This window comes from Buteo buteo, chromosome 19 (assembly GCF_964188355.1).
Source record: "Buteo buteo chromosome 19, bButBut1.hap1.1, whole genome shotgun sequence".
Taxonomy (NCBI): domain Eukaryota; kingdom Metazoa; phylum Chordata; class Aves; order Accipitriformes; family Accipitridae; genus Buteo; species Buteo buteo.
This window is the reverse complement of record NC_134189.1, coordinates 2046784-2072486: the sequence shown is the minus strand read 5'-3', so window position 1 is coordinate 2072486 and position 25703 is coordinate 2046784. Positions and strand designations below refer to the sequence as shown.

At 47.8% G+C, this 25703-nt stretch overlaps 1 protein-coding gene across 9 annotated transcripts; it reads right to left on the bottom strand.

Moving 5' to 3' along the window:
- Positions 1–6: 6 nt before the first annotated feature.
- Positions 7–21481, bottom strand: CBX7 (chromobox 7). Of its 9 annotated transcripts, XR_012653580.1 has the most exons (9): positions 21186–21480; positions 19659–19702; positions 15535–15600; positions 14950–15016; positions 13995–14334; positions 11798–11932; positions 11211–11330; positions 2604–2762; positions 7–1383 (listed from the first exon to the last, which is right to left on the bottom strand). XR_012653580.1 is itself a non-coding variant. In XM_075051115.1 (8 exons), the coding sequence occupies exons 2-8, from the start codon at positions 20005–20007 to the stop codon at positions 11296–11298; spliced, it is 756 nt and encodes a 251-aa protein (XP_074907216.1). In that variant the 5' UTR covers positions 20008–20019; positions 21186–21481; the 3' UTR covers positions 4814–11295. The 9 variants fall into 9 exon arrangements, 7 of the variants coding, with proteins under 7 accessions (XP_074907222.1, XP_074907216.1, XP_074907217.1 ...); XR_012653581.1 differs by lacking the exons at positions 7–1383; positions 2604–2762 and adding an exon at positions 4814–10318; XM_075051115.1 differs by lacking the exons at positions 7–1383; positions 2604–2762 and adding an exon at positions 19939–20019 and having other exon boundaries at positions 4814–11330; positions 21186–21481.
- Between the last annotated feature and the right edge of the window lie 4222 nt (positions 21482–25703).

Genomic DNA, 25703 nt, shown 5'->3' with positions numbered 1-25703 from the left:
CCGCGCAGGCGGGTGGTGTGAGAACGGGGGTTCCGCCATCGACACCGCCCCCCCCGCCTCCGTGAGGGGAGACCCGCCATTTCACCCCCACCGGCCCGGGGAACGGTGTCGGAGGGCAAAGGGAGCAGCGACGGGGGCGGGAAGCCCGCCCGCCGCAACCCCTCGGCATGGCGGCGGTGCTGCTGCGCCTCCGCTGCCTCAGCCCCTTCCCGCCCGAACGGCTCCTTTTTCTTTTTTTTAACTTAAAACAATGGCGGCAGCGGGGGCCGCGCAGCCTCCTCTCCTCCGTCTGTACACGCAAGATGCACCGTCACCTCGCTCCGTCACCCACCTCTAGCCGGCGGGGTGGTACCGGGGGGGGGGGTAAGTGGGGAAGCAGGCAGTCTTAAAAGTACCTACCAAGACAAAAAAACTAGCAATAAAGGCGTTTAAATCCTTTTTCCCCCCCCCACCCTTTTTCTTTCCTTTTGGCTGGTACTTGTACGTGCCCTCATTTTTGAGCCAGTATAAGGTACTGCAAGGTAAATGGGCCAAGCATGCTACATAAACCTTAAAAAAAAACAAACAGAAAAATGTTAAGTCACTTAAAGGAATTCCCTGCCCTGAGTATTACTGCAAAATCCTATTTAATTTGCAGTGTGCTTTACACTCTCTTGCAGGTGCTAAAAAGACAGAAAGAAAAAACCTCAGTCAAAAAAATCATTCTCTGTGATTCAAAATGGAAGCTCACGGCCCTGCAGCCGTCTTCACATGGAGCTCACCGTCCTGTACCCCCCGGCACAGCAGAACAGCATATTCTCCTGCTTCGGCTCCATTTTTAGGGCGAGGAGGGGGTGCATTTTGGAATTATACCCTCTGGAAAAAAAGGGGAGCTGCTCTGAGGGCCGAGACAACGGCCAACTTGGTTTTGCTGCTTTTTCGACCCACCACGACCACACCAGCACCCCTCTGCTACTCCCTCTCCAGCCGGCCTGGCAGGGAGCACCCACAGCCCCTCTGGCCTTTGCTAACCCTGTCTCCATTTGCATTCGTCTCCCCTTTTTCCGCCTCTGGCTCAGAATTTCCACCCAGGAGGAGGATATTCTGGAAATGGCTATATTTATCAGTACCAGCAGGGATGGATTTCCCAAAGTCAAGGTGGGCAGGTAGGAGAACGAGGGGTTTCCTCGCTGCCTGCGATTCAGGCAAGATCTGTCACGGCGTTTTGTTCTTTTTCACCGTAGCAGCTGAAACGTTGCAGCCACCACAAAGCGCTCAGACCAGACGAAAAGTGACTCAAGAGAGGACACGTTCCCCGTCGCCCTGTCCTCATTCGAAGCGGGGGGGTGGATGGAGAGGCTGCTGAATGCTGACGGAGACGGCAAACGCCGAGTCACACAGACCCTGGTTCAGGAGATGCGAACAATTCAGAGAACAAGGTGTTTCTGTGGTCAGGGAATGAACCGCAGTGTACTTCACCACTGATAATTCTGCATTTAGGTCATATCACTCACCTCCAGAATAGGCTGCAAGAGGCCCTTTTTCAGGTATTTACCATCACAGGCCAACCGAGAACAAAACCCCAGACAGATCACTCAAGACTTTCACCTAGGATGCGACAATTCCTTCTGGACTGCACCATTTCTCTAGACACCACTTTTTTTAATCTCAATTCTTCATACGCTTGAAGGTGACTTCAAAAGAACAAATCAATCACACCCATTGTGTTTTGCTCTTCACTTTTTAAACTACTTTTACCTTTGCACATTAAGTGTTCATCAACAACATCCACATTTAAATTGGCATATTTGTTCCTGTTCATTTTGTTCAAACAACTGCTTTTACACTTGTGGCTAAGCATCAAATAATTGAACTTCCAACCATCAGTATCATCCACTCTGAAAAACAGGCACTCCTCAATCAAATGGGGGAAACATCCTTACACAGCTACGCAAACACGCGGCAGCTGTGACTGACGGCCTCGTCCCCAAACAGACATACGGGTCACAAGCAGCTCACCTCACCTCAGGGCCGGAGCACAAGGCACCCCCGATCCACGGACCAGAAGGGACAGCAGCATTTCAGCACATTTCATGTGCTCTTTCTAGTTATTTTCTTCTTCCACCTGTCAGCAGGACCTTCTTTCCAGCCACAGCGACTGCTCAAATCACTGTGAGCAGCCATTGTACAGGTATTGCCCAACCCCAGGCTCTTTCATCTAACTTTTACTCTCACAAAGCAAAATAGCAGCAGAATATCCAGCTGTTCGGAGCATTGTTGGGTATTTCCTTTGTTTCATTCACATTTCCAGTAAAACACTTTAAAAAAACCCCAAACAACCTGGGAAGATGGCTCTCCCGGAACAGCTATTGTTCACTACAGACACTGAAATAAAATATTTTTTTGGTGCCTCACTGCCCACAAGACCCAGGTGCTGCGGGATACGCCGTAGCACTCCTTGCTAGCACTGAGAAGCCAGCGCAGGGAAGCAATCTTTGGGGGAGCAACAAGACGCTTTCTCCCTAGAATCACTGGCAAGCGGTGTACGAGCTCCGGGGGAGAGCAGCAGGTGCAAGAACATTTTTATTTATTTTTAAAATGACACTTGATAATGGGAAACTCACCTGCTCAAAGCCAGTAGCTGCCTCCAGCCTCATTTTTTTGTGGACCTGTGACCTGGCAGGAGTAGCAGCTCTTATCTCCATTAGAACAACTCCAAGGGTTGATCAACCGACTCCATTGCTGTTCGCTCCAGGGAGGTCTCTGTCAGGAGCAGCAGATTTCTGTAAAGAAATGGTCATTCCCTCGCCCACACTGGGAGCTGGTGCAGCTGCACACACCCCAGCCCCTCAAGCAAATGCTGCATCATTTTTTAAGCAAACCCTGGGCGCTATGGTCATCCATGCCAAAACACGGTGAGATTTCCCAACTGCAACTCTGAAACATGCAAGAGCAAAGACAGACCCTCAGAGCTGACCTCCTCGTGCAGCAGTTACGGGTGGCTCAGCGTGGCCAGAACAACCGTCCCTCTAGCCCACTAACTTTTTGATGTAGCGGAGAGAGGAGAAAGCCCGTGGGGTTCACGCAGCGCCTACACCACTGGGGTACTACGATATCCCTGGAGCCTGCCTACAACTGCCCAAAGCAGGCCCAGCTGCCCAGGCTTCCACTGGATCAGGGTGATTACACAAGTCCCCCAGGTTTCTTGCATCTTTGCTTCAAAAACGGTCACTTGCCGAGCAAAACGCTGTGAAGAGAAAGACCAAAAGCAAGGAAGACAAGTGGCTGTGAACAGACGGGAGGTGACTGCCAGCTTCCTGACAGCGCTTGCCATCGTAGGGGCCACACACGCTGCATTTCACTCCACACTTCTCGGAGAACGCAGAGCTGCTCAAACGGTGCGGGTTTGCCTTTCGGCTGCTGCCTACCGTAGCAGGAGCCCAGGGGCACATCCTGCGGCGCAGCTGAGTGCCCTTGTTCTCAGGCGTCCTATCGGGAGAGCTGCGCAAGGCAAGCTGGCTGCACTGCACGGATCAGAGGGGTGGCATAGCAACAGATTATTAAAAAAAAAAAAAAAAGTAGTAGTATCCAGATTAACCTTTAATCCAACCAACACATGCATGTGAAAGGACAATCCGTTATGAGTTTCTAGTGCCAGCCAGCCTCTGCAGCATTGGCAGGGGCAGGAAGACACAATCTCCAGAGTAGGCTTTCCTGTAACTGCACTGCAGTTTCTTACAACTTCACCTGACTCGCTAGCTGCTGCCAGAAAGTAAGTGGCTGGCTGGAGTCCTGCTCCAATGCCATCACTCAAATCCAGCCTCCCTGGCTCAGGGCAAGCACGCTGACTGCACTTTGGTAACGCAGGCAAGACCTAACCACGCTGCCTTGAGCCATGACCGACTCAGGAAATGCACCCCATCCACCTCCGCTTTTGCTCCACGTGCTTTTGTGATTGACGTCATAGCTGCGTTCGGACGCAGGGCTCACCCCCACGTTACATCTAAAGACACCTCAGACAGCCCCATTCGCTTGCTGAGGTACCTCATTTAACAGCTAGCCTCCCCCTCCAGAGGACGGGGAGGCACACACCTTGAGGGAGCAAGTCAGAAACCAAAGTGAACTAAGTGACATTTGGGATTCTCTCCATGGAGCATCAGCAGTTCCAGGATTTGGGCTCCTTGGCTAAAGCCCCGCATCACCTGCAGTGAATCGGGGGCCAAACTCCACCCAGGAGCTGCTGTGCTCCTGGGGAGCTCCTCGAAAGCCCTGCGGGCCAACCCACTGGAAGCTTTGGCTTGGAGGACAGCGGCTTCCCTGCTGGCAACCAGCGCGGAGTGTGTTTGGCAGCCTAGGCCTTGCCTCGGATTTTCTCCATTCCCACAAGAGACACAGGACATGGGGCACACCAGTGCCGTCCTGGTGCCAGCAGAGCTGTCCTGGCACCGCAGCATTGTGCTAGGACATCAAGAACTCCCTAAACCCAGAGCAGCAGTCACCCTGCGTCGGCATTTTCCTCTTCAAATTCTAATCCATCAAAGACCAACTGTCCCAGGTCACCTCTGTACAGCTCTAGCTTACCCAGTGGGTTAAAAATTAATAAAAACCTAACCTCTTCGAATCAAAGTAATGAGTAATGTCAGAAACAGCCTTTTGCAGGCTCCATTTTTCATCGATACTTCTTTACTGATCTTTCTCACGCACGCACATGCATTTTCCATTCTTTTTCCAGCCACACTGCATGTTTATACCAACAGAAGGGAGTGGCGGAAAGTAATTCAGCTGTAGAATTAAAGCAAGGGGAGGTAAATGACCACACAAACAGACCATTAGGTAAATGTCAGTTCTCATATTTAATATTTTAATAATTTTGTTTGCAACATTTACCACATAAATCATCTAAATAAATAGATGCTGTACAGTCTCTTATCCATATCAGTACAAAAATAAAACCACACTTTGTGTCAAATTATACTTGAGCCTGCCCTCCCGTTACTATTACAATCTCCTTTTACAGCACATACTCGCTCAGAAAAGGCATTATACTCCAATTGGTTTGTTTGGAATTGGTTTACTCCCTATTCCCCCCCCACCCCAAATACATTCAATTAGTCTGTACAAAAGCTAGAAGCTCATTCTGTGCAAAAGGAAGCTTTCTGTGTGCAAAGACTCAGATACTCTAGCGTGCTGACAGGAACAACAGCAACAACTGAAGAGACAAGAACAAAAATGATCGGGGACCCTCCCCTCTAACTGACCCCATCCCCCGTCTTCACCCCCCCAACAGAAAGGAAGCATACCAAATTCAATGAGTCAGTGTGCAAAAGAGTCCAAAGCATGTGCGTACGCTGAGGGAAAAGGTTGGTGCTGAAAACCCAGCGAGCGCTGGGGTTCCCCCAGCTGTAGAGCTGGCTAGGTGAGGAAAAAAGATTCTCTCATCTTAGCCTGCTCAAAAGGTTGTTGAGATACGCAGAACAAAAGCTTCATCTAAATGATTTTAGTTCTTTTGTTGCCGTTCTGTTGGAGATGAGGTGAGGAAATGGCCTCTGGAAAAATCCAGCAGCTACTGAAGACAGCTCCTGGTTCACCCTCCCTTCCTCTCCCCACTCCCTGCAGAAGGACCGATGTTTCCCTGTTCCTCCACTAAGCTAATAAGGTGCAATTTTTCAGACAGGAAGCTCTGCAAGATGTCTCCAGAGCTGGAAGAAGTGGTCGTCGTTCCAGACTAGGACCACTCAAACTGAAACTCAACTTCATTTTTCCCTTTCCTCAGACAAAGGAGGTGGGGAGGGAGGAAACCAACCCGCACCCTGAAGGCAAGCGAGGGACTTCGCAGGTCTCCTCTCCTCCCGTAGGGAGCCCTCCTTTCCTTGGCACGGTGGAGCACACTCCCCCTTCAGCCATGGGAGGGAGGCAAAGGGCTGGGTGGCAGCTCTGGAAAAATGATAAGGAGCAGCCAGCGGCCTGAAACAGATAGATCTTTTGCTTTTCAAATGCCACTTTTAGACAGACGATAAGGAGTACTTAGCACTCCTAGTACTTTGCATTTTCAAAGTGCTTCAAAACATACTTCAGATTTAAAAGCAAAAAAAAAGCTGCTTAACATTTTGACAGATTTGCAAAAAGCTTCTTTGTGCTGACACTACATTTTCTGGTTAAAAAAAAATAATAATAACAATAAAAAAAAAAGGCTTTCCACCACCTCCTCCAAAATCTCCCTCCCAGTCAAAACTGTGCTACCCCAGTAACGAGATAAGCTGTGATAGAGGTTCTGAACTGTCTGATGAGCTCTCCCTTTCAATGTCCGACTGGCACTCTTGGACAAGACTCCCTAGCATCTTCGCAGAGCCACTCACAGCAGATAGAAACAATCTCAGCAGCAAAGCTTCTACCCCATCCCAACTTGGTAGCAATCCATCTCCCCGCTATCAGCCATTACGCACTCCCGCTGAGCTCTGCTCCTCTCTACAACTCCCATTTAACTAGGAATCATCTCCCACCTGCTCCCAGCTAAGCCACTGTACTTTAAGAAATTAAGGGTGCAAGCGAAAGAGAGGTGGAAAAGAAAAAGGGGTCATCACTCCAGGACTGCTTGTTACAGAAAAGTATTTCAAGGGTCTGAATTCCATTTTAAGTGATTGCTTCTCTCTCCTTCCAATTGTCCTGGGGCTGTTTTGTAGGCCTTCCCATCTTGACCAGCTACTTGGGTGGAATTCAGGTGGTTTGACACCCAGAAGGTTCATGCTTTCTCTGCAAGGACAGTAAGTTCAGCAGGCAGAGGGCAACATGGTCTCTTGAGCACACGCTATTGTCTCAAAACAAGTTTACTATGCCCTTGGGGAAAACTGTTTTATAACAAGCATGGCAAAAGCAACATATTCCCTTTACCTGTATGTGCCATGGCTATACATTCCCATGTAGAAGTTACCCTATGCAAGCTGTTAATGTACACATCTCCCTTGCTTTCCCAAATGGTAAAAGACACATAAATGCAGCACTGACCATCTCCTCTCCACAGGGCACACTCAGAACTCCAAGGGGCATCCGCCCACTGATGCAAGGGATCAGCTTCACTACAAGTTCTTTGCACTTCTAACGTGCCTTCTCTCCCAACTGGCAGCTCACCCAAAGGCCTATCCCCAACCAACTAGCAAGAGCAACTCTGAGGCAACTCCTTCCCTCCCTTCTATGACAAGCAGCTGCCCCTACTATTTTCCTACAAAGGCCCACTGCCCTCTTCTTCCTAGGCTGCAGGTAAGCAAGGGAGGACCAAAAGATGGGTAGATACCAATTATCTTTAGAAAAGGAGGTTTTTGCACCTTCCCTACTTCAGAACGCACAAACTTAAAGCTTGAAAGGAAAGGAAGGGGTGGAGACGTGGTGGTAGATTTAGCTTTGCTCAAATACATGGATGCAGCTGACAGCCCTCACTGTTGTCTTCCGCACCCCAGTCTCTGTTGGGGCTACCACCAAGGGTCATGCTACCCTGCCTGTTTTTTGACCTGTGCGAGGCCTCCCTCCTCTATTCCAGTGAAACCATCAAACAGCGCTAGCTGGTGCACAGCAGGAAACAGTACTGGGGCCAAGGGCCCCCTGTGAGGTGAACAAACAATTTTATACATTCAGTCACAAAACACCAGAAGAACAATTCCGGACAGTTTCACAACACTTAAAAAAAAAGCCATTCATTTCTCACTAAGCTTCTTCTGTCTGAGGTTCCGACATAAGCAAGGGTCAATTCACTAACAAACTGGGGTTTTTTTGGCAAACGGAACTGCTTTTGGGTGTTCTCATAATAATATCCTGGCCTTGCTTGAAAAAGAAAAAAAAACAACCAAGAAACTAAAAGAAAACACCTTGGTCTGACTTCACAAGCAGAAGGACCCCCAAGCAAACGCAAGACAACAAGGGGCATGCAGGAGCTACGAGGCTACTTAATGCCACTATTTATGTGTTAAAACTTGCTGTTCCAAGGCATCACCTATATGTCAGAGCAATAACATCTAGTTTATAACCATCCAGGAACAGAGGCAGTCCTTTCCATTTTATTTTTTTTCTTTTAAACAGAGTGATAACAATAAAGGTTTTCCAATCTCATGAAGCCCCTCAGTTCTGTCATATATACAGCGAGTTCACTGTGAGAAGATCTATGAAATAAAAACTTCTCTCCCCCAAACATGGCTGGTAAATTCTCACATGGAAACAGTTCTAAGAATGACTATTAGAACAGTTCTCTGAGAATTTTGTTTCTTCTGTACAGTTCAGTAATTTCCACTGTCTGAAGTTTGTTTTTCTTGTTTACAGCCATGGAGCCAAAAGAGGTATGGGAGAGTTAGCCCATTTCTATTCTCAGCTTGTGCTTCAAATAGAATTATTAAACTCAGCTTCAGCTGGATGCTATTCTGGCTGGTCTAATCAAATGGAATGCTTAACGAAGCTCCGAGCACAGCATCTGATTTTCATGGTATGTTAGCCCAAGAGGTTCCAATTCAATTTTCAGATTTTGAGTTGAACTGGCAGATGGACAGTATCGGGGAGGAGAGACAAGTAAACCCAGACAACTTCTCTTGCCATCAAAAGTAAAAACCCCTATACATCTCTACACCTGCAGAAGTGGAGTAAAGCTAATTTCAAAGTCCCTGAAGACCAGCTCTACCAAGGAAGTTTACAACGATATGTCACCAGACAATATGGAACAGAGATACATTTTGTAAAGATCAAGAGAAAAGTCTTCTCAAAAAGATCTAAGATAAGCAAGAATTCATGAATGTCAAAAAAAAAAGTCCACCCCAACACAGTAACTGCTTAGTTTCCTACCACAAACTCCTCCTCACACACACAAACCAAACCCACGCACATGCAACTTGTTGCATCTTAACCCGATAAGGGTAAGCTCCTCCTTGACCTGTACACAAAGCAGCATGGTAGCCAGGTACTTTGTTCAACACTTCGTGTAGCAAGATGATTAGTCACCAGCAGAGCACAAGCTAGACTGATCCAAAAAATGACTAAGATATGAAACTGTGGGTGGATCCTCTTTGAAAGACCACCACAGGTCTTTGAAAACTCCACTGCAAGAGGAAGAAAAGAAGTTTAAAGATAAATGCCAAAACAAAACATGAGAAGTCTCAGCTGGTGAGTGGAGAGAAAACCAGACGATGGAAATCCAGTTTATTAGGACAAGCTCTTTCCTGCCGCAGGACTGGTATGGCTTCCAATGTCAGCCAAAGCCAGGAACCTTAGTAAATAGGAAGCTTTTTTTTTGGTGTATTTGTATACTTAGATGAAGACAGGACAAAAGCAGCAGTAGCTGCATTAGAATAAAAAAAAACAGATCCTACAAATGCCATGAAGATTTAGAAGGGTGAGCTGGAGTTCAAGACTTTTTAAAAAATAAGGTAAAATATTATGCTTCTGCAACCATAACTACCTGACCTGCTACAACCCTCAGGAGTGGACTCAGCCATGTGGTGTGTTCACAGGTCACTCAAAAAAAAAAAAAAGAAAAAAAGAAAAAAAAAGAGAGAGATGCAGGTATTCAGCACATTTGGCAGGTGTTGGGAAGAGGGGTTGGGGCGGGAAGGGGGTATGGGGTGGTGACAATGACAACACTATCTGACCCCACATCCTGCAAAAGAGGGTGCAACTCCAGATACAGAAGCCTTGCTCTGGACACCCACATTCAACAAACATCCTGAACCTGTATGCTTACCTCATCAGTTTGCCCTTGCTAGCTATTGCAAGCTTCTTTCCCACTCACTCTTCCTCCCACCACATAACTCCCCCCCCCAACTTCCACTTTTCACCCTCTCAGATTTCTCCACAATACAACTCCCATGTCACTTCTTTGAGAGACAAAAGGTTAGTCCAGAAATTCAAGATCTTCCCAGTGGTTCTGAAACTGCTGTGACACAGGCCTGCTCAAACAGCTCCAAGATTGAAGGGGAAATCCTAGGTCTACACTGAGCTGCCATATCCTATCTGAGGTAAAACTTGCTTTTAATAAAAACCATAGGGGCAGTCCAAGAACTTTGCAAAAAGTAGGTGTTTGGAGGACCAGAAGCCCCAGAGCTCCCAAATTTTGCAGGCCAGCAGCCAAGCCATTCAAAGGAACACATTGAGGATTTCCACAGGTGTCTTTAGCTCAGAGCTCAGAAGGCTCTAGCTTCGTTTAGAATAAATACAGCAGATAAGAGATGCTTCAGGTGGGGTGGGGAGAGGAAACAAAAGATTTAAGGACAGTAATCATGACAGCAGCCAATCTTACCCTGCAGCACTCTGTCCTGCAGTTCCCACCTTAGACTCTAGCTCACTTGTCTTGCTTTCCATAGGAAAAGGTCTGTATTTAAAAATTTAGGTTATTTAAATAAAATTTGCTTAAAAAAAAAGAAGAGAACATGCATGTGCAAGAACAGATGCTATGCTAAACTACCAACTCAAAGTATAGCAATTCTTCAAAAACCTCAAAGTGTCACAGGCAGTCCAGCACAAGGCATTTTTAAGTGCAAGATCAGGCAGGGTCTATTGAAATCCAGACCGCTTTCCTTGGCAAAGATTTTTAAGCCTTCCAAGGGGAAGTTCCCATCAGTAAAGTAGTACAGGATCACAGATACTGTGAGGAGACTGGAGTCACAGAAGAATATTACTCAGGCAGTACAATCCAAGAATTCTCATTGCTAAGAATTAAGAACTTTTTTTCCCCTCCTCAAATCTAATACATGCCTTCCCCACATGTTGTTTACATTGGATCTCTCAAAGGGATCCAGGAACAGAATTTGCTGCTAATCAAGGTCCAGATCTAGCTCAGTTCTGTCCAATTCCTGTGTCCTGGGCCTGTGCCAGTATCTTGGATATCTTTGCAGTGCCAGGCAATGCTTGGGTTGTCCTATTAGCCCCTCCTCCCAGGGCAGAGGAGTCAGTTTTCAACCAACTTACCACCACAGATTCAGGGCAGCATTTGTTATTAACACTGAATTTGGCAAAGGATAAGAACACCCCACTTTCCATAACGCATTTCTCACACAGCAGAGCCGAGCCTGGAAATGCTGTTTAGCATATACAGAATGGTATGTCTCGACTGCGCTGGGTTTCTGAGCTTTTAATGAGGGCAAATTGAATTTATGTCGCCAATCTAGATTTCAGAGATGCATTTCAGTCTTTCCGCATGATCAACAATCAAAGGGAGAAACCTCTGCTGTCTATATGGACCCGTGCTGCAAAGACTGACTTACCACAGACAGGCAAATATGGTTCTGAAGTCCTGACAGCAGGCCACAGGGAAAACAGCACTGGAGAGAAAGTCTTAACAGCCTGGAGTTATCTACACAGGTAGGATCCCTCGCCTCTCACTGCTGCAGGAAGAGAGGGAGGAGGAAGGTGGGAAGAGCAATGCACAGGGAAGTATCTTTATCCAGGGGATATCAATTGCAGAACAAGGCGGCAGGCTAGAGATCCAGCTCTCCTTCCACCTCCACATGCCCTCTCCCCACAAATGCAGCTGCCGCCACTTAACAGGATAAAAGGCGAATTGTTCAGCTTGCTGCTTTCACATCTAGGAGGGGAGTCTTTGCCAGGGAAAGGGCTGTCAGTTTTTCAGATGGACAAAGCAACAACAAACACACACCCCGTACACTGCCCTTTTTTGCGTATCTGAAAGGGGAAAAAGGAGAAAAAAAAAAAAAGAAGGTCTCTGTAAACATTTTAAGAGGAGACATTTTGGATTTTTTTTTTCTTAAGGGATAAAATAACCCTTCCCTAGCCCCACTGTAAAAGCACTGGTTTTGGGGACCACTGAAAATGGAGATTCAGAACTGCGCACTCCGGTCTCGGAAGAAGCCCTCAGCCACTTGTGCTTCTCTGAAAGTGACGGTAATGGAGTTTGCCGTGATGTCTGTCACTGTCACTTCGCTGGGGGGCACAGTGGGAATCCAAGGGAGACTGCCATCCACATCTGCTGCAGAAGGAGAGGCAGATAAGAGCGTATTAGTGAGAGGGTGAGGGAGAAGGAAGGAGGAATAAGAGACGGAAGGGAAGGATGGAAAGGGGCTTCCTTTCTGACAAACGGTGGATGAAATCAGCCTGTACTGAGTCTGCACATACAAGGCAAGAAAGAGCATGGGCAAGCCCTCCCCTTAGAGGCTAAGGGAAAATGGAGGATCACTGCAGGATATAATGGGAAAAGGAAAGAGTAGCAAAGGTGTCCAGACACACACCGGCATCGGAGCAGCCTACACAGAGGTCAAAAGACCCTGTAACACTACCCAGCTCACTTAACCATCCTCAATTCCCTGATACCTCTCACCCCATCTCAGCCCACAATTTGGCTCTGTGTCAGCCAAGCACACTCATCCAGGTGTGAGCTCACCTGCTTGTAAATGGCCTATCCTGCTGAAAAGTCAAAAATCATAAACTCTTACACACACTCTTCAGATACTCCTACGGGAATCAAAGGGATCCAAAATGGAGGGTCTTCCTTGTACTGCACCTGCAACGCAGCCTGGGTGTGATTCTCTCAAAAATCCATTAACACTGCTTCATGGAGAGGCTGCTCTCCCTTCCTCATATCCTTCCTTTGCTCCCAGATAGCTCCATACAAGAAACCCAAGCATCCCTGCACTGTAAGAATAATTACCAGTGCCTCTGCCACCCAAAGCTTCACCTCCCCACAACGCCCAGAGACAGCCACAAAAATAGAGAGACAGAGGGGAAGGAAAACACACCCTCTCTCTGTCACTATACCTGTAGTATATACCTTGCTGTCCCAACCTGGGCAAGAAACGAGGGCTCCTTAAGAGTGTATTTCCTGGCCTCTGTCTCAAATACCTGGGGTGCCTACTTTCACCTCAGAAAGAGTCAAATCCCCCCTTAACAATAACTGGAATTCCATGCAGGCCATGTGTCAAGGCAAGAACAAAAACAGTTTTACGTTTCTGTAGTGCCATTCACTTTTCTGACCCCCAAGCACTTCAGAGCCCAGCGCTTCTAGGGGCAACAGCCCCACACATTTGCCCATTGCCAGGACGCAACACTGGGTTCCTCTGTGCTACCCCCAGTGCTGCCTCCTTGCATTTTGGGCACTGTTCGAATCCCTCTCAGAAAGGGGGAATAGCGTTGATTCCCAGAACACAGCCCTCTCCCCAGAATCCTACCTAATCCAGCCTGGCTAACAGCTACTCCTAGCAAGGAGTAACAGGATTCCCTTAGCTGCTACAAGCAGCACAAGCCCCGGTTTTCCGCTCCCCAGGAAAGCTACGCCTTCAGAAGCTCTAATAATGCAGGGATAGAGTTTCCCTGGTAACTCAGAGCAACACACACATCCCACAGCCCTCCTGCACAAGATGCTGGTATCCCTCCCCAAAATGCCAAATGTGCTTGGACATCTCCCGTGCCTACACTCGTGCTGCCTACTCAGTGGGATCAGGCAGGAGTTACCATCCTCACTTCATCTCTCTCATCCCCCTCTCACATAACCCTACAGCAAGAGACTTTATAGGATGTGGGGTGTGGAGAGGAAAGGGAAGGAGGGGGCAGAGGAATGCACTATGGGATCCTAGTGGCATTCCTGTACACTCCTTGGAGCAGCACTGAGAGGAGTGCTGGTGTCCAAGCTTGTCCACTGCCAGCCAAGCTCCTTTTAGCAGAGCAGCAGGCTGAACACGTGTGGATATGTGGACAGAGGCAGAGTTCATCACTATCACACCTGCATGTCACCTCTGCTGGGAGGAAAACATAAGAGGCGTGTAGCTTGCAGTATCTTCCACGTGTTTTCTAACACCAGGAGGGGTGTCACTGATAAGACTACAGAGAGGCAACAGCACCAAAAAAGCAGATTAATCTGTTATTCATCCAAACAAGAAAGGAACTTGCAGACAAGAGGACCACAATGTGAGACGGTGAGAGCTGCTCTGAGGACCTGACCTAAATCACAATCCCAGGATGGGGCAAGCAAGGAGGAAGCATGCATAGCATCCTTCGCATGCCCCAGAACTTCACAGCCAACAGGTGTCTGGCCTTACCTTCTTTGCTGGTGTGCTGCATGGCCTCCCAGTCCTCAGGGCCCTGCCTGCCCTCTAGGTCCACTGCATCATTCAGGAAGAACTCATGCCTGCAGTTTCGGCTCTCCAGGCTCGCCATGCGGGGGAACTTCTTCCTTGACAGTCGCAGGTACTTCTGGTTTTTGCGTTGCTTCCGGAGAGAGAATGGCAGGACTGTTCCCCCAGTCTTCTCTGAGAACTCTGCCTGCCCTGGCTTGGCCCCTGGCAGGCTACTGTCTCCTCCTCCAAACCTCCGCGCGAGAGAGAAACAGAGCTTCTCCTTTCCCTTGTGGGCACTTCTCAAATCCATCCCATACAGCCGCTGCCAAGGTATCAATGTAAAAAGGGTCAGAGCAGAAATCTGGTAATACAGTCAGGGCTCCCACCTGGGAGCCAGGAAACTATTCTTTGTTCAGTCCCTGAACATCTAGATGAGCTAGGGTAAATTCTGCAGCTTCTACAACACTGTTTCTCTCACCTCTTCAAGTGTCATCTAAGCTCTTCCTAACATGTAGTTCCTAGGATTGGCTGCTTTGCTTGGCAACAGTCAAAGCATGCTGGAACTCTACTTCCAACCAGTGGCTACCTTTAACATGATGGAAAGTCCCAGCCCAACATGAAATTGAAAGAGCACACAAACCAGGTAACCTGCAACCACGCAGCCCAAAGTTTATAAACCCCTAGTTCACAGAGCAAGAGCTGTTATTGGTTTGGGGTTTTTTTTGGTTTTGTTTTGCTTTTTTAAATACAAGTTAGCTGGCTCTTCAGCTAACAGTTTAAAACCATCTGCCTACTCACTGATTTCATGTTGTTGCATTAGCTTGTTACCTCCAATTTTGTCCATGCAACAGCAAACGGACAGTTTCCACCTCCCTGTGAGCAGAGGAGCAGCACAACAACTAACGAGTTAGAAATACACAGAAGAGCAAGAGGCTACCTGCAGTAGGAGGCGCTTTGGTTTGGGGCCTCTTTTCCTGTACCCCGATGCACGGTCTCTCTCTTCCCTGTGAAAGAGGAACACAAATCAAACCGATTACTAAATACCACAGCACAAAACCTAGTCAGGACTTCTACCTTTTGCAGCACAGCTCCCTCATTTCCTTCACTAAAACCCAACAGTGACCAGTGTGGACTTGGAAAACATCCCAAAATTGCTTCTTGTGGGAGTGAAAGCCTTGCAATAAGGGAATTTCTCTGACTCAGCTGATCAAGGATGGGTTAGAGAAACTTATCACCTTGCATCACTCCAGTCCAGCCCTGGACCTGATTAAAACCTGAGACTGATTGCTCTTTGGCACAATGCTGCTTGTTCTTGGCCTCATTTCCTGAACAGTGTTAAGCTGCTTTAACCCTGTCTTGTCCGCCTCAGACAACACCAGGGTACAGAGGTCAAGCAGGGTTCATTGCTATAGATCTCACCTTTGACTGAAGTAGGGACAACAGGGGCACTTTATGCACACTATGAAATAAAGACACTATTTCCTTTCCTGTGTCCAGGGAGAGAAAGAACATGCGCCCTTACTTTTCTTCATAAGCCACTACCAGGCGAGGGTCCAAGATATGATCCTCTGGCTCCCATGTGCTGTATCTGAAGAAAAACATAAGGAATATAAAGTAAACAATACTTTAACGAAACATTCTCTCTGCAGGCTTGCTACCAGTGTGCTGCGGCCCTGGATACTCTCTTCACAAGGGTCGGTGGGGCCTGTCACAACAATTGCGAGAGCTCTGAGGAATCCCAGCCATTCCCTCCCCAACTTCCCACAGACACCACCCCCCCTTCCCAAAACAGGCAGGGTCAAGCATCAAGCAGCTCTTTGTAGGAGAACAGGGAAGACTTTCCTCCCCAGGGCCCCCTCCACACTGTTTGCAAAGCCTGCGCAGACACTCACAAACTGACTTTAAGTCAATGCCTAAACAGGTCTCATCTGCAGCACTCCCTCATATCCAACAAACCCCATGGAATAATGAGACGTGATCCGATACAGCTTTCTGAAAAATAGGTCTCTCTTAATTTAGAGTGCTCAAAGAGTAAGTACGCTTTCTCACCTGCATTATTAATTACCTCTAATCACTGGAGCCGAAAGTATTCATTTAAGAAGAGTTTAATTTTTCTCCACTGATGCCATTCAACTAAACATGTTTAGACCTGGGCCCTGAGGCAAGTTGATGGCAACTTTCCAGCTGCTTCTCCTCTTGCTCGACTCCCCCTGCAGGTTATTTCCATTTGGCAGAGGTCATCAGTGACTCTGTACCAGCGCAGGAGGAACCCATCTGCATTGTGGTCACAGCTACCAAAACTACCCAAAATAAGCTTGATGCTCTGAAAGTAGCCTGTGAACGGTGTCACTCACTGCCCCATCTCCCTCCTTGATTGCCAGACAACTGTGACAGGGGTCAGGTGCTCAGGAAAGGACTGAACCCACCCAGCAGGCAACACCAAAACCAGTTCCCAAAGGGCACAGCTACACTTAATACCAGGGAGAAGCAGCCAAAACCTCCCATTGTGGAAGGTGAAAGGATCACAAGGTGGTCCTCGTGGCATGTTTGTTTCTAAGGGGTCATGTTTGCCCAGGAAAGGTGGGTGGCATGTCTCTACCATACAAACTCAAAGGCAAGAAAGCAAGGCTGAAACCCCAAATGCCTCAGAGCATTAATTTTCCTGGAACGTGAGGTCCAGGGCCTGGGGCAGTGCCCCTCCCAACCCGTGGGGAGGAGGGCCAGAGAGAAGCCACATGCAGGTGGGCAAGGGTGCATTTGCATCAGTGCCTTTAAACAGGCGGGAAGCCGATGTTTACATTTCTGGATGAAGCACAGGCTGCACATGAGGGCACGTGATACATGCATATATGTACACAGAGGAGATGGTTTGGAAATGCTTTTCCCTTTCATCTCTCCATTAGATAGAAGAAAGGTACTGAAATACGGGAGCATTCCGGAAGAATGAGTCTAGAAATGAAAGTACAATTATTTTTATGAAAAGGAAAAACAAAAATATGAAATCCAGATATCCCAAGGCGCACTGTACATCAGAGAGTTAAGAACAGACATGTCTTCATAACCAGCTGATCCCTCCCTCTCTCCTTTGCTCAAGCTTCCTGCAGCAACCTGACCGTGAGCTGTCAAAGCCAAGATGCTGTTTGAACAGAGGAAGGCTTCCTCCCAGCTGCAGGGATTCTGGCACTCATTCTACAAATTTAAGAAAATAACACAAGGGGAGAAAAAAGACATCAGATTGCTTTTCATGGGCAGGAGAAGAAAGGGGATTTGCTTTTGAAAAAAAACCTGGTGGGTGTTGCCTTTTTCTCTGCAGCTCAGTTTCTGGCTTCGCTGCAGTGGCAAAACACTGCATATAAAAAAACCATGGTTCAGTTTGCCACGCGCGCGCGCACACACACGCACACAGAGCTATATATACGGGTACACGCAGCCCAGGCTGCAGCAGAATTGCAGAGAGCAGGCACTCTGGAAAACATAGATCATATGATCTTCCTTCCCCCTCCTTCTACTCCTCCTCTTCCCCCTCCCCTCTTAACTCCAACACAAGTTGTAAACAAGCTTGTAGCTAGAATCAGATTGTAACGCCTCTGTTCCCTGACTACAGCAGTACAATCCAGAAATGTGAGGTGCAGGACATTAACAAGAATTTTTTATTAAAAAGAAAAAAAAAGAAGAGTTAAATATCAATTATGTGGGAAAGCAGCAAACTACTGACCTATCCTTACTCCCTTTCATGAAGTCTCCAATGGGAATGATGGGATAACTGGTACAGAGATTACAAGGAGCAATGCGACAAGGTTGGGGAGCAGAATGAAGAGAAACACGACGTGGGATGAGGAAACGGATTATGTTGAAAGATAGATACAAACAGCTTGTGGTGCTGCATGCCATCACAGGCATATGTATGTTTAGAAACAAGGAACAGAAACTGCTAGCAGGATGAAAGTGACTTCAATGCTCAAAAGCATGTTGTTTTTAAGCAACTCAAACCACTGAGTGAACAGTTAAAATGGAGGGGAGGGAAAAAAAAAAGGAAAAAATCAGTGCTCTTCAGATTTGGAGTTTGGGGGAAGAGGGAAGGTGTCTGGACATGTCACAGCATCAAAAGAAGGGAACCCTGCTCCTTGGGCAGAAGGCTGTGCTTTTAATTCCCCAAAGAGAGTTTCTGGCTCCCCCAGAGTTCCAAGGCACAGGGCAAGGAAAGGCAGCAGTAAAAATAAGGGCTGCTCTGTCCAAGGAAACATTACACCATGCCTCAGCCCACCTTCTTGGCAAGTGACTTTACAAGCAAAGGACCTTGATGTGTTTGTTGAAAGGAGAATGGGATAAACATCAGTATTCTGGCCGAAAGGGAATAGTGCCTCACAGACTACAAATGCATTTCCCAACCTCTACCAGTGATTAAATTAGGCTTGGCTACTTAGAAGGCTGAAGCAGTCCAAGAACTGACCCACATTATATGGCAACTGGTGCTCAACAAGTGCACAAGGTTACACTGTGACAGCAGAACTTAAGAACCAAGAACAAAGTCACCCTCTCCCACCACCACCAGAGAGGGGAAGCTGCTTATATTCACACATGCTCTATAAGCATAAGGATTAGGCACGAGGATTAGGCATGCAGAAACAGATTTCAACTTCTTGGACACCACGTACGATCCATCAGGACCATCCTAGTGGGTCCCGCTTTGCAACCACAACGATGAACCCGTAAAAGCAGCCCCCTTTGCTTAGCAACACGCAGTGCAACTGCATGTGTAATGTAGTTCTACCCACGCACATTGTGTATATACACACACACAGTTACAAACAGAAAAGCAAAGACAGGGCCCCATATGGGTTGGCCAGGAGGCTGTTCTACTAGACTGCTAGCTAACATAGTAATATTCTCCAGTTACCTAATCCTTTTAATCTCAAAGCATTTCACAGACAGTTTAGGCACAGAGCAATCACTCTTCTTCAGCGGCAGCAGCATTTTAATAAGAGAAGTATCTGTAAACAGTGCACAGCAATGCTGAAAAAAAATTTTTTTTTTCCCTTTTTGCAACATAGCAACTAAAGCAAAAGCAGAAAAGGCACTCAAAATAGCAGAAGTTTTCAGACAAGGAAATGAAGGCATGGTGGTAATTTTCAAAGGACAAAGATCACCTGCATTTGGCTACAATCAATAAATCTGAAACACTGCCCCTTTCCGTTTGTGAATTGCAGAGGGGAAGTAGTAGGACAAGACAAGACCATCAACTTGTTTTCTATTTTAAAAGACTGCATAGAGCTCTAAAAATAAAGTGGGGTCCTCTTGGTGCTGACTCAGAAAAGCAGGAGCCATTCCAATTTCAAAAGAATCAGGGTTCCCTGTTGAGCTCATAATGAATTTAAAAACATTTGTCTCTAGAAAGCATCTCAATGGAGTATTTCAGTGGTGGCAAAAGCCAGTCAGAATAGACTGGCACACAGTTTGTATCCCTCAGCTGTCAGTCCGGAAATAGATTTGGTTTTGGTTTGTGGCTCTTCATTTTTGTTTATCGTTGTTGGAATGATGCACAAGAAGTTACCCATTAAGAATGAGATGCTCAGTTGCAGAGATACAATGCAAGCTATTACTGAATATTAAAGGAAAAGAGTAAAAGACAAATAAAACACAACTTACTTCGGGGGCCATCCTTTCCACTTCACCAGGTATTCTACTTTACCCTAAGGGCGGAAAAAGGAAGAACAGGTGAACTCCGCAACCAAATATGGGCTACAGTAAGAGATGCAACCAATCAACAGGACTAAACTCTGCAACTGAAAAGCTCATTTGCCATCACTTTATTTTCAAAACAAAGCCACTTCCTCATTCAACTACACTTGCTATACCTTTCTCCCCAGAAAGTGGGCACACAGGGGTATTTAAGCGTGCTTGAACTACCATCAGCTTGGGATCATACCTTTGCAGAAGCCTTGCAGGCAGAACCCCAAAAGGCAACTGGAGAGCAAGACTGCAACCATCCCCACATTTACAGGCAATCCTACAAGAAGTCAGCAAGGATAAATGCGAGAGGGAGATGTATGCCAGGAGCAAGTGTCAGAGGAATTTTTTTTGAAGCAGAGAGAAGAAATACAATATTTCAGAACCTATGAAGCATCTCTTGGGCATGTTCCCCTCCAGTTGCTACACGCTTTACTCAAACACTGTTCCATCCATCACAGTCACTCAACCTTTCAACCCAAGCAAACAGCAGCTCGCAGCTGAAGTTCAGAGTTATACATTCATTTGTTCACTCTAAGTACAAGATTTAAAAAGGAAAAAAAAAAAAAGAAAAAAGTGTAGTGATTGGAAACCATGTTCAAGGGCTCCATGAGCAATGTGCACAACTATTAAGATCTTTAATATTATACTGAGGGGCTCGTTATGCACTTCCCAAAGCACAGCAGAGGCCTTCGTGCGTGCAGGATGGCCACCCCTCGAAGTGCCACTATTGCAGCTGCAGACACCTGTACACAACAGCGTAGCAAGCAAAGCACTGGGGTGCTTCAGCCAGAGAACAGGTTTCATTTTCCTCATGGGGGGCTCATCAGCTTCCCAATGTTCGAAAACGCTGCCCTATAAGGAACTTTCCACCAGAGGATCTCTACATGCTGCGTGCTTACGGGTTAATCCTCACAGCACCCTGTGGGGACCGAGAGCGTTTTCACTGCTGGGGAAACCGAGTCACGAAACTGGCCGCCAAATCCTTCCAAACCCTCTCCCGATTCGGGCTGTCCGTCATTGTCCGGCCTGGGGGTGTTGTCACCAGCGCCGACTTTGCAGAAACTGACCAGCCCCCCCCAAGGGCTACCCCACAACCCCACCCACGGAGATCCCCGAAGCACCCACCTCACCAACAACTCCCGCCAACACGCGTGTCCCCTCACCCGCCGCTCCTGTGAGGGTCGTGTGTGTCCCGTCCCCCCCCCCCCCACCCGGGGGGGCAGGTGCCGCCCCCGCCCCGCCGGCAGCGCGAGGGCTGCCCGTTACTGCGCGCGCGGGGCCGGGGCGGGTGAGAAGGCGGGGCGGCCGCCTTTCCCGCCGCCCTTGTGTGAGGCAGAAGCGGCGGCGGGGGGGGGGGGGGGGGGGTGTTGTCCCGGTGCCCCCCCCCTCCTCCTCCTCTTCCTCCCGGCGGGGCCCGGCCCGCCCCGCCCCGCCGCAGCCCACCTTCCGCACTCGCTTCTTGCGGATGCTCTCCACAGCGAACACCTGCTCCCCGATGGCCGACAGCTCCATCCAGCGGGCGGGACGGCGGCGCTAAGCGCCGGTCACCGGCGACCCCGCGATGGCGGGAGGTGGTGGGGGGGGGAGCCGGCTGTGGCAAAGCGGAGGGCGGGCGGGCTGCCTCCCGCGGTGGCGGGTTAGGCTGGCCCGGCGGCGGCGGCCGTTGCCCGTTTAGGCGGCCGTTACCCGCCGCTCCCCCTCACACGCCCCCTTCGCGCGCGGCCGCGCCCCCTCCCCTCCTCCTCCTCCTCCTCCCCCCCCGCCCCGGTTTAGAACCTGCGCAACGTTTTCCCCGGCGCGCGCGCGCGCGCGCGCGGGAGGAGGGAGGGAGGGAGGCGGGGCGGGGCGGGGCGGGGCGGGGCTCGGCTTGGGCGGGAACCGCCTGAGGGATCGCTCCCGCCTTCTCCGCCTCAGCTTCCCCCCCCGCGCGCTTCCCGCCTCACCTCACCCGGCCCCCGCTGGCACCCCGCTTTCCTCACGGGAAACGGCCGTCGGTTTCTAAACCTCCGGCGTTTTCGAGGTGTGTGTGTGGCGGAAGCGCGGTGAGGAACCTCTGCCCGCCGCCGGTAAGCGGTGGTATTTGCGAGCGTTTTCCACAGGAATGGCTCTCGAGGATCGCCTGTCGTGGGCGGCCGGTGGGAAAACACCAGGTGACAAAGTGCTGAGGCAGGAGGGGCAGGCGGCACGGACCGGTGCAGAAGAAATCCCGTGTGGCTCGTCTGTCCACGCACCCGCTTCAAGTGCCTCATGTTGAAGCGCTGAGGGATTTTATGGACGTAGCACACACATAGCTATTTGACATCTTGAAACAGGCAGGACCCCAAGGCCACCTCTTCAAGGTGGCCAAGGCTTTCTTGGGTAAAGCACGAGAAAATAGGTACATCACGAGCAGGCGTTCAGCACCAAGGCGTCCAGGCTCCTTTGCGCACCAATCGGCTACGCAGAAATGTACTTTTGCTTCCCGACCGCTGCATTAAACAACAGATTATTTTTTTAAAGTCCCCTAGGACATTTTGTCATCAGAGCAGGGACTTATTTCTACACGTGTAGCTACCTTTCCTCCCACAAGTGTGCTCAGTTGCTCCTCCACTGTGGCTGCATGTCACTGGATGCTGTTTGCATGCCAAGTTTGAGGCGGGATGAACCTTACTGTACAAATGGTAAATATTATACAAAAGGAAGTCTACAGTGAGAGCGAGTTACTGTTAGTCATTTAGTTTGAAAGTGTTCATTTTCACACAACATACCCAATCTGTACCTGTGGATGCGGTAACTGACAGGGTGCTTATTCTTGCTGCTGCCATTTAAGAACTCAAAGTTCAATCATGTATTGTGACCGTTGGGCTAACCATTAAGCAGACCTAGCAGTTCATAACATAGTTTTTGTTCTGTAACAGCATAACCATTGAATATTCAAGGGTTTTGTACTGTATTGCAAAATAATAATAAAAAGCTTTGATGTTTTAAATCCTTCCTTTCTCATATTATGCTTCTATGTTTTAGAGGGTATAGAGAAAAATATTTAAGATAAAATTCACTTTGTTTCTCAAAATTAAAACCTTCAGAAAAAGCGGAGACAAAAGAAGATCAGAACGTTTCTCTGAATTGCAACGACCTGTTTGTAATCCCTTTCCTTGCACTTGAATCCAATTACTGTGGTGCCAAACTGGAAAATGGAAGAAACTGTCCTCCAATGACCACCTGAGGATAAAATAAAAGAAAGAAATCCCATAGTCACAACAAACTTGCAGACGAATCCATTACTGATAAACTGTTATGCTTCTTAGTATAGGATATTCACAACTTGTTATTTAATATGTGTCTTTTTAAGGTCAATTGTATATATATATATTTCAAAATTAAATAAACTTTGTTAATGAATACTAAAAGAATTCTCAGAACGAATCAACATGCATTTTGATCTCAAGCTATAATACTCTTTGTATAAACAGAGGTATACTAGAACCCACACGCTTGATATCACCAGTATAATTTCTGCAGTTATTCCTTTCTTTCTTTCTGCTTTTCCCTTTTCTCACACCAGCAACTGACCCATGTGAAGTTTAAGCAATATTTGCATCAGTTACGTCACAGCTTTCGAAAAAGCTCTCCTTTGCCTGGGAAGGATGAGTGATGAACTCTGTCCACAAGATGACATCAGCATGCAGCAAAGTGCCAGGCAAATCCCACGGCATAACAAAAATATGTTTTCCCTGCTTGCTGGGGGATTTTTCCATGCAAGTCCTCCATCCTCCACGGGGGCTTTACTCTTACCTGCGGTTGTCCTGGCTGCGGTGAAACCTGTGTGAGTCAGGACTGCTGAGATGACAACGCTCCCCTGGTTCTTCAAGTGCCTTCAGTGCCAGAACAAGCAGCTTATGCCTCATTTTACTTTTCAGCAATTGCTACGAAGTGTCTCAGGATAGTCTGGTCAGGTTTTTGCAGCGTTTGTGGGGGGTGGTTTTGCAACATTTTGGACAAAAAGGGTACTTTTAAAAGCTGCTACACTACAGTTACTTTTCATTCTGCTAATGGTTATAATGTAATTTGAGAAGGGTTTGTTTGGTTTGGGTTTTTTTTTTTTGCAGTGACAACCAAAAACTGAACACTAAAGATGAAGAGCAAGAGCATCTCCTTTCCTCCCTCCCCATCTCAAGTTCTGAGTTACCGTTAAGTGAATGTTCCTAAGCCATTTATAGGGACTAGAAATGATTAAGACAAACAATTTAAGCAATCAAGTTTTTCAGATCTTACAGACTGTTTTAGCAGTAATTTAAAAGCCATTCTGTGATAAAAGACCTTTTCTAAAGTATATCAAGAACTAGATTACAGAAATCTTTATTGGAGTTTTTCTTGTTATGACTAATTGTACAGTCACACTAATATATAGCAGTGAACTCAATGTGCAGAAAACCAAAGCAAGTATTGAACCTTCCTTAGTACAAATTCAGAGCCCCAGATCCAGGAGCCTTTAATCAAAATTCCAATTAACTTCAAAGAGTTTTACTTGAGTAAAAATTGCAAGCAGAATCTAGTACAGAAAAATTACCATTTTAATTACTACTAGCCTGATTAAGCGATTCAGCTTCCAGTTCATACAAGCATTTACATTAACACTAAAAATTTATTAATGGTCATTTATATTCTACAAAGCCTAAGCCTGCCAAAGATTTTTTTATTTTTTTTTCTTTTCAGAAGACCGCAGCAAAGATCAGGATAGCTTCAAAACAACCCAGCACACATCCCTGAAGAAATGCTGCTTGATGAAGCTTCAAGAAACAACCTTGCAGCAGAAGCAAGCCTCGGCAGCCCACGAGCACGGTGCTGCCACGACTCGGTAATGTCACGGGAGCTGGCAGCCATGAAGACCCAGCTGTACTGCCGATGCACTTCGCGATATATCACTGACTCGATGGGTGAACCGGCCTCTCCCTCTCTGCGGTGCTGTATGTTTAATTATCAGTAGATGGCACTCATCATGCTGCTGTGCAAGTGCAGGTCCATTTTATACGCAGATCACGGTTTTCGGTATGCAGCCTGGTAACTCATCACAGAAATAAAGGACAGCGAACGGGCACGGTGAGTGCTGCCCCGGCCCAGGAGAGCAGCCCACTCAGACCCCTGAGCTGGCTCAGCAAGCAGAATGGGCTGAGGCACAGGCAGGGGATATCAGTGCAGTTAATCCCAAAGGCATCAGAAAAACTACCCCGTTGGTAAGCCGATGTCAATTACTACTTTTAATGTTAGTTTCTTAAAACCCATGGAAAGAATGCAGCTGCTCTCTTCTGCCAATTGGCAGCTCCCCAGTTTACAAGGAGCCCTACCGAGAGCAGCCGGTGAACAATGTGTTTAAAGCCGCACTTTCGCTGTGCGTACCTCACCTGAGTCTGCTCCTCTCCCAGCACAGGGATTTCCCGACAGTGGATGGATGGCCAGTGAACCACAACCCCAGCACAAAGTAGCGCTCTGCCTCCGGGGCTTACACAACACACAAGGAAAGCAAATGTGCAAGTCTCCTTGCCTTGGCCAAAGGAGCTAGTCCTAGGGGACAGAAGAAAGATCACCTGGCCTAAGCTTAGGTCCCTCTGAGAGCTCTGGTTGGGGTCTGCCACGAAGAAAAATACCTCCTGTAGGTTCAATGTCATTTCACTTCCCCATTGAGCCCGTTTTTTCCCAGCATCAGCTTTCTCCACCCCTTACAAGACATAGATGATCGTTATCTACTTCAGCCTTTCAACCTCTTTAGATCAGAGCACCCAGCATTTCTCTTCCATTGTGGCCATGCCTTGGGCACAGGTCAGAGGCACCTGGGGTACCTGGTAAGGACTGAATCCCAGACTGTGATCCTCTAAACCACACAGCTGGCACTTGTCCCTTCACGTCACTTCAACTTGGTGGTGGGCAGCTCAGTTTTCCTCTGCACCTTGGCTCACACCTGGGTGTGACTGGGAACCACCAGGT

Bases quoted from the DNA above. Each gene is read 5' to 3' on its own strand.
- CBX7 (XM_075051115.1), bottom strand. From the start codon at position 20,007: ATGTGGGGATGGTTGCAGTCTTGCTCTCCAGTTGCCTTTTGGGGTTCT. The intron at 14,335-14,949 runs GTAGCCTCTTGC...ATACCTTGGCAG, and splicing joins CAAAGCGCCTCCTACTGCAG to CGGCTGTATGGGATGGATTT. The intron at 11,933-13,994 runs GTAAGGCCAGAC...CTCCTTCTGCAG, and splicing joins GCAGCACACCAGCAAAGAAG to CAGATGTGGATGGCAGTCTC.